The following is a 12,220-nucleotide window of genomic DNA, read 5'->3' on the forward strand; positions in this document are numbered from 1 at the left end:
ATACACGCCCAATAACTGTAACTAAGTTTTTGTTTGTATAAATATTAGTTCTGTGTTTTAACAGTTCTTCTGGGAACCAGTCCATGAATTAGGAGTCCGTAGGCCAGTAGTACATAATAACTAGTATCGTCTGTAAAAATTGTGAAGTAAGTAGTGGTTATGAAATAATGCAAACACCTAATGTCTAACAACAGTGATAAAACTGTCCATGCTTCTGAAGAGTATATATACTTTCATTACTTTAATGTAAAGCCCTAAATTCCAATTAGAATTTCTGGAGTTTTAGTATGATTAAGAAATTAGCTTTTTTTTTTTTTTTTTTTTTTTAATACCGGGGATTGAACTTAGAGCACTGGACCACTGAGCCACACTCACAATTCTATTTTGTATTTTATTTAGAGACAGGGTCTCACTGAGTTGCTAAGTGCTTCACCATTGCTGAGGCTGCCTTTGAACTCGCAATCCTCCTGTCTCAGCCTCCCAAGCTGCTGGGATTACAGGCTTATGCCACCACACCCAGCCAGAAATTTGCTTTTCTAACTGAAAGTGAGGATGCCCGTGTTCACTGGGGTGGAACCGCGCCCCAAACTCTTGATTCCAAGTGCAAGGATCTAATAAGGATTTCCAGAAAGGATGCCCAACAGCAAATGTTAAGAAGCTTTCTAAAATTCAATTTGTTAAAAACTCTGGATACTACAAATTCCCTACAAATGTGGTGAAACACAAAAACCAGGAAAACACCTGAGTTGACCATCCAACCCTATCCATTCTCATGTCCAAAAAGTGGAACAAAGTCTAGTAGAACATATATTTATAAATCATAAAAAATCATTGTCCCTGAGGAATGAACCATGCAATCTCCTCATCTCTTAGAGACAAAAACAAAACAAGAAAAAAAAAAAAGCACTTTGTTGGACAAAACTATACATCCCCAAGTTAACTTTTAAAGTTTATGACCCATTATGAGTTTTCATGATCAATATCATAACTGAAGTGGCTTTTCTGATCATTCTGCACGCACTCTCCCGATGGAATCCACGTTTTAACACACAGCAGATGACAGGAATGACAACAGGCAGTGCCCAGGACCCCAGCCCCTCAGCAAAGACACCCCAGCCCACCCCCACCCCCACTGCACTGATTCTGTGCAAGAGCAGGACGCGCCCACAGCCGCACTAATGTGCTCTTTTTCCTTCTCCTAGGGGCTGATGTCATCAACTTCGATGGCCACGTCGTGTTACCGTACAGATTCAGAAACAAGAAGATGAAGACGCTGAAGGACGTCATCGCCTTGAAGTTTAAAACCTCCGAAAGTGAAGGGGTCATCCTGCACGGAGAAGGACAGCAAGGGGACTACATCACGTTGGAACTGAAAAAAGCCAAGCTGGTCCTCAGTTTGAACCTAGGTACCATTATTTCTGTGCATTAAAACTCCCACGAGCAGCGGTTGCTTACTTGACCCTTTAAAATGTAAATTGTAAGAGTCCCCACTATGTAGTTGATTCATTCTTAATCCAGAGTGGTTGGTGTATATGGATAGATGTATTGCATTAAAAAATATTTATTACGCATTTCTACTATACAAAGGATACCAGCCAACTGCATGCATTGGAATGGAGACACAAGGTCCTTAAGCTTATGAAGTTTATGACCCAGTACAGGAATTAAATAATATATTACTTACTATTGCTTTCATTATAAAACAAACAAAAATAAATGTAGGTATTTATTGGTGGAGATACAGTATGGGTAGATAGTTGCTTTTCTAACTCGGTGTGGGAGAAGATACTAGTGTTCCATGGACTCAAAAACATGGTCCCCATATCAAATAAGCATTATAAAATCAGCTAAAGAGGTGAATATGATAAGGGCGGAGACCTACATGCCCTTCTGAAGCAACAGGGCCTTCAATGGGATGTGTAATAAGGAAATTTCTCTCTTAGGAGAAAATGTAATATTCAGAGCTGAGCGATGGAAGCAAAGAACTAATCATAAAGACCTCAAGGGGAAAAGGACTTCATAGGAAGGGATCCTTGTAGGCAAAGAGCTTCATGACCAAGGAACAGGAAGGAGGCCAGTGTAGACGAAGGTCATGAGTTATTGAGACAGGAGATGAAGGGAGGGGAACTGTTCAAGTCCTGTGGGATGCACAGATTTTATACCTTAAAATACGTAAATAACTAAAGTTTACATGTTGAACACAGTGGAAGCTCTAGATATTATTATTATTTTGAGGGGTGGAGGTACTGGGATTGAACTCAGGACACTCAACCACTGAGCCACATTCCCAGTCCTAATTTGTGTTTTATCTAGAGACAGAGTCTCTCTGAGTTGCTTACTGCCTTGCTTTTGCTGAGCCTGGCTTTGAACTTGAAATCCTCCTGCTTTAGCCTCCTGAGCTGCTGAGATTTCAGACGTGTGCCACAGTACCTGTCTGGATATTATTTTTAAAATCGATATCTATTGGGAGTCCTCAAACTCTATGGCATTATAATCATAATTTCAAAAGTGCACTGGGACTTCTGTGAAATATTTGCTTATGCTGGCATGAGAGTCAAAGTAAAACTTCTGCATAGTTCAGGGGAAAGACAGCATCAACTTGCATGAGTTAGTTGTCAGTGGAGATGCAGGGAAAGGTGTATTAGGAGAACTAGTATAGTGATCAATTCAGGGGTCATTGTGATGAGATGGGTATTACATAAGAAGAAAAGAGCAGAGAGTAAGAGCAATTCCTGAAATTTGGACTAGAGCACCAAATAGATGTCAGTGTCACTTTTCAAAACAGGAAAAACTATTTAGGAGGAACTCTAAAGTCCTTTTGAACCTGGTGCATTTGAGTAGCCTCTCACATATACAGGGGTTTCTATTATAGAACTGCATACATGGCACTGAGAGGGCAGGTCTATAATCCAGACAAAGAAGAAGTAGACACTGAGGGCAGGAAATAAAGAATGTGTTGTTATCATAGAGACCAAGAAAGGAAAGGAAGGGACCAATGATGGCGAATCCTCACGTTAAGATCAAGACTGAGAAATGAAAGTTAGTTTTGACAGCATGGAGATTATAGTCAATGTACTCTCAGAGGAATAGAAAGGATGGTTTTATTGACTGATCTTGTAGGTAAAAAAACATGAAATAAGTAAAAATAAATATTTTGAATATAGTAAAACTGTTCAAACTGGATTCTAGTTAAACTACAGAAATAATTTGTTTGGAGGGAGAGGTAACTCAAGTGAGTTACTGTTTGTTTTGAGTTTCTATTGCTTTTAAATGGATTATACTAGTGCATGTTTGTGTGTTGGTAATGTAGCTAGGTTTTACTTAAAGCTAAAGAAGAATTCCACCATGTTGGTCCTGGCATCGAAATGACAACTCATAAAAAGCAATGGTATCTTTTTTGCTTGGCTAAAATCTGCAGGTTGTATGAAAGGGTGGTTTCAAGGTACCATGCATTCCCCTGAAGTTTTCTCTTGTAATGCTATAAAAATTCTAGAAAGATTTTATACCTTAAAATACATAAATAACTAAAGTTTACTTGTTGAAAGAATCACAGTGGAAAGCTACAACACTGAAGATTAGTATACCCAAAGAGACGCTGCCTATTTGACTTTCTTACCAATTATCAACTAAGTGTTTCAACATTCCTGAATATGGAATATAACTTATATTACTTTGAAAATCAGAATTATACTAAAAGCTAGAAAAAGAATTCACCATGTTGGAATGCAACTTTAGTTTTTAATGTAGGTAATGATACATTATCTTAAACATTTATTATTTATTATAGAATTTTTCACATTCAAAATCTGATCTTATGAAAATAATAGTTTCTATAAGAAAAGGAAGATAGGAAAAATTCACAAAAGAACTTTATTACTTAATTATAAAATGTTACTTTACATTAGTAATCAAAATGTCAAGTGCATGTGAAATTTCGGAAAATGCAGGTATTAAATATAGAAATTTAATGTCATTCATCAAATAATAAATCATTAAACAAAAAAATCATCATTCCTAAATAATACCAAGATGTTAGAAGAAAGGTAGGCACTGGATATTAAAGTCAACTCATTAAAAAAAAATGTAAACCACCTATAAACACCAAATTCTCAACCACACTAGCTATAAAAAAAATGCACCATAAAATAACAAGTTACTAATTTTTGCCAAGTCTTGAAATGATGAAATAAGTGCTGGTGAATATGTAAGAAAATATACTTTTTATCATTCTTTAATTAAGATGATGTTCTTGGGAAAATGACTAAGTAGTGTATCTGCAGACATTTAAAATAGCTTGTGTATGTTTTCCAATAATCCTAAGGGAAAATTGAGACATGATTACAGAGAATTTAAGTCCAAAGATGAACTTTTAAAATATTAATTACAATGTAAAAAATTGAAAATTGTTACATGAGTAGAAGAAATATGTTGGTAACATCTGACAAGTCTATGCTAATTTTTAATTATATGGGGAAATGCTACATAATGATCCATAGCACATAAATAACATGGGCATCAATACTGTTGCCTTAAATGTGCATATATAAACCTAAATATTTATATATATGAATTACGTCTACATAAACACATGCATACAAACATACATATATACATATATGTATGTAATGAAAAGGATGTATTCATATAAAAATCTGGAAGGAAACACACCAAACCATTCTTAGTGGTAGAATATATAATCTTTTCTTAGTTTATTTGTTGATTTTTCTTAGTATTCTCTGCTTGCGGTAATGAACATGGATTCATTTTCTGTGCTACCTGAGTGAAACAGCCTGAGATCATCTTTAAAACAGGACTCTGTAGAAGGAAGGAGGGAGGGATTGAGGGAAGCGTGAACGTGTGCACACCAGGCAGCAGAGGATTATATCTAATCACCCAGGCAAACACCTGGAGTGGCCTTTCGGAGCCCACTGTGGTGTGCGGAGGTGCGACCTCACCTTTCCAAAACCAGGAAATGGTTATACCACCCCCCCGCCCCCAACACACACAAAGTCCATTACTTTTTCACTTGGAAGCAGTTTACTTAGAGTTTTTGTGACTGAACAAACTTTATGACAGTCTTAGAAATATCGCCACTCAAACATCTCATGTCCCCCTTTAATGCCGTTGGGTCAACATCAGGCGGGGCTTCCTGCGGCTCAGCTTCCAGTGTGTTCAAAGCAGGAAATCTCTAGGGAGCCTGGTCACTCAGATGTGTGCCTCACCTCCTCCTCTCCTTCTTGCCTGTCCCCACTGCCTGTCTCTCTCTCTCTCTTTCTCTCTTACACACACACACACACACACACACACACACACACACACACACACACACTCTCTCACCATCATGCCCACACATTTGATTTCCTCTTCATGAATGAAGAAATGATGAGGGAGGAAAGAGACTTCAAGTCCTGGCCCAGGCATCAAGCTCATGTTAGAGGCCGCATCAGACCCCAGACCCTGTGGCTCCAGAACCCCCTGTGACACTTACTTCCTGAGGAATCTACCAAAAATTAGCAGAAATTATGGCACTGTAAAAAAAAATACTAATTTTTAAGGGAAAAGAAAGAATTCCATCTTCATAACTTTCATGTACTTTATGTATTCATGTATTTGGTACTGGGGAGTAAACTCAGAGATGCTAATCTATACCCCTGGCCCTTTGTAAATTTTTATTTAGAGACAGGGTATTTTCAAGTACAGGCTGGACCTCCAACTTGAGCATCTCCTGTTTCAGCCTCCCAACTCACCGGGATCTTTCCTGTACTTTGTAAGAGTCTTTTTAGCCCAGTTACCTACTAGTTCTCCTGGTCTGCCTCTAATGGAGGCAGCTCTGAGGATCATCCGCCTGGCTGGGTGTTGGAAAGGAAAGACTCACTTCGACCCTACAGCCACCTATTGTTTCTTTTCCTCCTGGTGACTCAGGAAGCAACCAGCTGGGCCCCATCTATGGCCACACATCTGTGATGACGGGAACCCTGTTGGATGATCACCACTGGCACTCTGTGGTCATCGAGCGCCAGGGACGGAGCATCAACCTCACACTGGACAGGAGTGTGCAGCACTTCCGCACCAACGGGGAGTTCGACTATCTGGACTTGGACTACGAGGTATGCAAGTGACGTGAGTGAACATTGGCGACTGCGAGTGAGCCTCGGTCACCACTGCACTGTTGCACTAGTGACACTCACATGCCTATACGTGGTTTTCATTTTCTTCTCCAAAAAAACAAAAAGGAAATTTCATGTTTAAAACATAGATTATACATATATTTCATTTTGTGAAATTCTAAATGTCCAATCCTGAGAATTTGAAATATTTCAAAAATCTTAATACCAAAGTAATAAATTTTTAAAGAGAAGGGCCATGCCATTAGGGCCATATGGTAAATTCAGATTACACTTGTAATCTTTCTAACGGTGTATTAGTCTGCTTTGCATTACTATAACAAAGTACCTGAGGCATCTATGTTCTTAGAAAAGGTTTATTTAGTTCATAGTTTTGGAATTTTTAAGTCCAAGATCAAGTGGGCCATGTTGGTTTGGCCTCTGGTGATGGTGGCAAATAGTAGCACATCATGGAAGGAGAATATGTAGGAACAGTCAAATCTTGAACCAAAGCAGAGAAAGAAAGAACTGGAGTCCTACAATCCTCATCCTACAATCCTCTCTGAGGGCATACCTCCAAGAACTAAGTAGCTCCCGCAGGCCCCGCCTCTTAAAGGTCCACACTACTTTCTGATACTGCCACTGTGAGGACCAAGCTTCCTTCTACCAGGTCCACTCAACAATCAAATGAGTGTAATTGGTAATTAGTTATGCATCGACTCCTCTTGAGAATGTGCTGTGCATTCTATATAAAGCACTATCTAATATATTTTGTAAAATACTGGAAAAGAAATTCTCATTTCTGTGTAATATTTATAAATTTATAAGGATAGAAAGGTCTTTTGGTAAGTTCTATTTTCTCAGATATAGTTACCATAAAATAAATGAAATAAAATATAGAATATTTTAAAGACCTTGTCTACAAACAAAAAGACATATTTTACCTTCTAATAACTAAAGATTAAAAAGCACTTAGTGGTCTGGGGTTATAGCTCAGTGGTAGAGCACTTCCCTTGTACGCATGAAGCACTGGATTGGATCCTCAGCATCACATAAAAATAAATTCAATAAATAAAGTAAAGATACTGTGTATTAAACATTAATCAGTATCTATATGATATACATATATATATATATCCTCATAATATTTTAGTAGGCGTAGCAGGTTTTTTAATAAATTATTTGGAGAGCAATTTCAACCTTAGAATATTCACCAAAACTGTTAATAATACATAGGGATAAAAATTCTTTAAGAAGATACTCATCATATCTTTATATGTAATAGGAAAAACTGATTAACACTTAATATCAAAAAGCAACATAGTAGTAAAATTAAAAGAATGAAATACTCTTCATCCCAGTGGTTTCCAATCATTCCTAATTCCTGGAGCTGTTAGTGTCTTAGTAAGTTTTCCATAGAAGTCCTAGGCTATCAGGCACCCACCTGAAAAACTCTAAAATATATTTTTTTATTTCAATCTTAGATAACAGTTATCACTAATTAGTGGGATGAGTGAATTCACCTTGGGACATCTCAGACTTTGGAATGAAATTTGACATTTCCATCCTCTTTTTCTAGTTCATTTTTTTCTTTATATAATATCTTTTTATGAGAGGAATGACCATAAACCCAACTCCACAAAGACAGGAGGTCCTCATAAGGAGGTCACCATGGTCAGATCCTGGAGAGGCAGCCTCTGAACTGGTGCTTGTCACCAGGTCCCAGAGAGTTCCACTGTTCTTGTTCCTGTAAAATTGTAAAGTATGCCGATGTACCCTGTGAATGTGCTGGATCGGCTTTGAGTTCTTGGCCCTAGCTTTGGGATCACAGATATATACATATCTGTGCGCATTATATACATCTACATATAAATTTCTAAGAATGTGGAATATGCTCAATATACAAAAATGTGAAAAAGTTAGAATTTATGACTGATTTTTATTTATATTTTCAGTTTCTAAATTTTGTGTCATATAAATATATTTAAGTATTAATATATTCAGTATATTAATAGATTCGATAAAATATATATTCATTCCTAAATAGAGATTTAGACTAGAATATACTACATAAACCCTAATGGATACTATGTTAACATTAAATAAACATAAGGTCATTGGTAAATAATTATCTTATTGTCCCCCCCAAAATGTCTTCAAAGCAAGATGATGATTAGTGGAAGGAAAAGAATGTGAAAATCCCAGAAATTTTTATATTCTTTAAATTGCTTTAAGGTTTGGCTCCTTGTAACTTGTCTCCCAAGGTGTGAGAGAACTTGGAGATGAATTATTCATCCTCCATTAATAAACTCTGAAGAACTTCAGAGGAGGTGGGAAATCCTAGAACGTTTTCAATGGGCAAACATAACTCCAATTTTCAAAAAAAAAACCAAATTAAAAATTGGGGGTCCTAGACGTTATTGAGTTTGTGATGAACTCCATGAATATTTATACACACACAGCACCTTCTACGCAGGGTCAACAGTTTCCTGGGTGCTTTGAATTCTGTCTATGCACAGTACCACACGTTTGGAAACCTCAGCCATCGATAACGGTCTCTGGGATGTATTTATTAGGAAGAGAAAGTAGGGAGAAATTTACATTTACTGAGAAAAAGTTAGGATAGACCAACATTTGTCTCTTCGTAAAGCTAGTGCCTGGTAACTTTCCTCTTAGACACTGCTGTTATTGGCATTCCCTGTAGTAAAAGTAGTTGAACTTACCTTTTTATTTATATACATTTATCTTAATATGAAGAGATTCATTTTGCTTATTTGTTTAAGAGAGTCTAGGGACTATGCTGAAGTCAGTCTCCCTCTATTGTCACACACATCTCCTGGAAGCATCCACATAGAAACTAGTCTCATGTCCACATAGGCTGCATGAAAATTAGCTGCAAACCTAAACTAGTATGAATCCTATAACGCTTCTCCTGAAGTATTTGAAGTCTAGCCTAAAGAATCAGAAACCTGATCTTCACAAAACCTGGAAATGTCCTGCTTCCCTGAAATTCCATATTTTCAGTTCTTCCAGAAGAAGGCGAAGGACCTTTTTGGCCAAAGGTCTGAGGCCAAGGGCATTGAGGCTTAAAGATGAGGGTGCACTGGTAAACACGTCACAACAGGCTCCCCCTAGGGAGTGCAGCAGTCCAGCTGCAGCAAAATAACCAGGGTTGGGGGGATGACGAGCAACTTGTGTACATTGATACAGCAGAAGTGGGAGCCGTTTATTGTAGGACAGGAGGGGTATGTATACATTGCACACAGCTTATCTTAATTAACATAAACTAGATACAGCAGTCAACCAATAAGGAATCTCCACACTTAATGGCTTGCTGGCACCACCTCACAAACCATTCCCCTGGCAAAATGCCAGGTGCCATCCTGACTTGTTTACAGATTCTAACAAGGGAGGAAGGAGAAAAGTGCACTGGTTTGGGGTGTTTTCGTTTGTTTTTTGGAATTTCCTGATTTTTGTAGGAGATATACCCCGTCCTCATTAATATCATGTTATCAACTTGATAGCACAGAACAGGGAGTTGAAAAGAGGTTCCCATTAGCACACTCTTATACAATATTTGCATCCTTTAGGTAAATAAGCATACATAATCTCAAAAACGTACTTGACTATAAAATGTAGAGGTGAATTCTGAGGAGATATTAATTTTCTATTTAGTGTAATATCTTTAGTTTAACTTTACATAATTCAACTTCTAATAATGACTCTGTTTAAAATCAGTTCTCATGAACCACTCTGAGGAGGATCCATGTTGGGGTAGAATGTACATCACCTGTCACCATCACCAGAGGTGCACATCCTTAAACAGGCATTATGTGCATCTGTGCACCTCCCTCACATGGCTCAGTGAGGAAGAGGTTTTGTGGAAGAGCATCTGGATTCCCCTCCTTCCTTCCTGTCTGCAGCTGTATTATATCATGAAGTGGGTCAGTTGCCATTTGCTTTCAAGCTACTGGCAACATGGTGGCCTGGGGCGGGTGGTATGGAGCTGTGGGAATGTGCTTTGTGTCATTTTTCCTCCTCTGAGCCAATGAAACCAAACGGTGGCATGGTAAACTGGAGTTTGGCCTGGACTTTGTCTGTTTTTCAGTTGAACACCAGGACATGCCCACCATGGATATTAAATCTTTGTCCTTTACAATGTAGTTCTGCTTGGAAGGAGGGAAGAGATGGCTACTGTCCACTGAAGAATGGCTAACTATCTGGCTAGGATTATAGAGAAAATCCATGACATAGGCTCACATAGGACCAGAAGCCTGGGTTCAATCCCTCTCTGATCTTATTGGTTCTGTGATGGTGTAACTCACATTCCCCTACCATAAGATGAAAGTAATAGCATATGTCTCCTAGGGTTAACTGAGGAGGCAACAGGAAACTATAGAAAAAAATATGTTTGTGTATGTATGCTTCAAATCTTCGAACGGGTTGATAAGTGTTGTCTGTTGACTTGGAAGCAATGTACCCAACTGAAAATCATTATTTTCCCTAAAGACAGTGGGAGAAAACATACTTAGATGTATCTAGTAGTCTGTACTATACTTTATACTTTGTATCTAATAAAATTGTAAATGCAGTAATATCTTTAGAAGCAAGGTTATTGGATGGTGATCTCATTCATAGGACTCCCATAAGAGACACAAAAACATGATTGTTATTCTGACAAACACCACAATTTTTTACTATCAGAATAATTAGAATATATGAAAGTACTCTGTGGTCCAGTTGCAAAAATACGTAACTAGAAATAATGACATCCTAATGATACATTATTATTACATAAGGAATTGGGATAAGAACCTACTCAATTTTTAGGAATCTGTTAACTTGAGCCAGTGATACTTCAGTTGGTGCCTTCCTTGGGGTAGGGCATGTGCCTATGGTTGTTGAAAGCAGAAAAACCATAAGGGACTTTGAATCATTATCCCTAAGGCAAAAAGAAGGCTTTGAGTAAAGAAACCAAGTACACCGAGGAGTAAAACAATAATTTAAACCAGTATTTAGTAATATTATTAAAACACGAAGCTATGTGTCATAAAACACAGATTTAAAAACTGCCCATTTTTGAAGAATCCATAGAACAAGTTGCAGACAGGAAATCCAGCACTCCATTTTAGTGTCTGTAGTTATTACCATTGGTGTCATGTACAAGTTCATAGGACCTAATAGGGCCCTTTTGGTGCACCTGGAAAGTATCTTGCCAATAATTTTACCACTTTAGATTACTTTGTGTTTCTCTTTTTATAGTTTCCTTACTCTTTTCTATATGTTTTCACTTTTGCTCAGCTTTTTCCTTCTCATCCTACCTATGGATTCTGGGGCAAATGACCCAAAGTCAACTAACAATGATTAATAATTTTAAGTGAGGTTTTTCTTAACACTGCTTCAGAAACTGTCATTAATTTGTTTTTTTTTTCCCTAAAACTAATTAAGCATTCAAAATGCCAAGACACCAAATTGGACTTACCACAAGCCTTCTAGAACACAAAAGACATTTTGCCTTACATTTCAGATATGAAATCTTGACTTTAAAAATGTCTCTACTGTTGTTTTTACTTACAGAAATGACAGAAAAAAATGATAATGATAACACTGACAAAAATAATTATAAGATAAATAACCATCTGGATTAGGTGTCTTGATAATACAACTATGATTAGTACTGGGATTTATTTCCTAATACACTATTAATAGTATATGTCCTTCCTGGCAGTACAGATATTAAGTCTAACTTTGTGTTGCATGTATTTAATGCTGTAAATTGACCAAATATACATGAAAATTACACGTCTCCTTCTATAAGCAATAATAGTCCCCAAAGGAACATATTAAAAGGTATTGGCCTTATTCCTTAGAATTTGGAAGATTTTATGAATTTGGAATATAATACAGTTCAACTTACAGCCCCCAAATTCCAAGTCCCTAGTAAATATACTAATGATATTTGTAGAACTCTGATCTATACTCAAGATAAGTCCAATGAACTCATGACTCTTTTCGTCATTAGACTACAGTAAATCTACAGACAGTAAATACAATATTCCTTCCTTTGGGCTGCAGTTTTATCAGCTTATTATGTTAGTGCTAGTTATCTCAAGATG

At 37.3% G+C, this 12,220-nt stretch overlaps 1 protein-coding gene across 1 annotated transcript in view; it reads left to right on the plus strand.

Moving 5' to 3' along the window:
* The window catches only part of Cntnap2 (contactin associated protein 2), a 1,898,037-nt gene that overhangs the window by 843,846 nt on the left and 1,041,971 nt on the right, over nucleotides 1–12,220 (plus strand). Inside the window, exons 5-6 of the mRNA XM_005326627.5 lie at nucleotides 1,203–1,406; nucleotides 5,923–6,107. Of these exons, the coding sequence (XP_005326684.2) occupies nucleotides 1,203–1,406; nucleotides 5,923–6,107 (389 nt within the window). The remainder of the gene's footprint in view (nucleotides 1–1,202; nucleotides 1,407–5,922; nucleotides 6,108–12,220) is intronic.

This window comes from Ictidomys tridecemlineatus, chromosome 2 (genome assembly GCF_052094955.1).
Source record: "Ictidomys tridecemlineatus isolate mIctTri1 chromosome 2, mIctTri1.hap1, whole genome shotgun sequence".
Classification (NCBI taxonomy): domain Eukaryota; kingdom Metazoa; phylum Chordata; class Mammalia; order Rodentia; family Sciuridae; genus Ictidomys; species Ictidomys tridecemlineatus.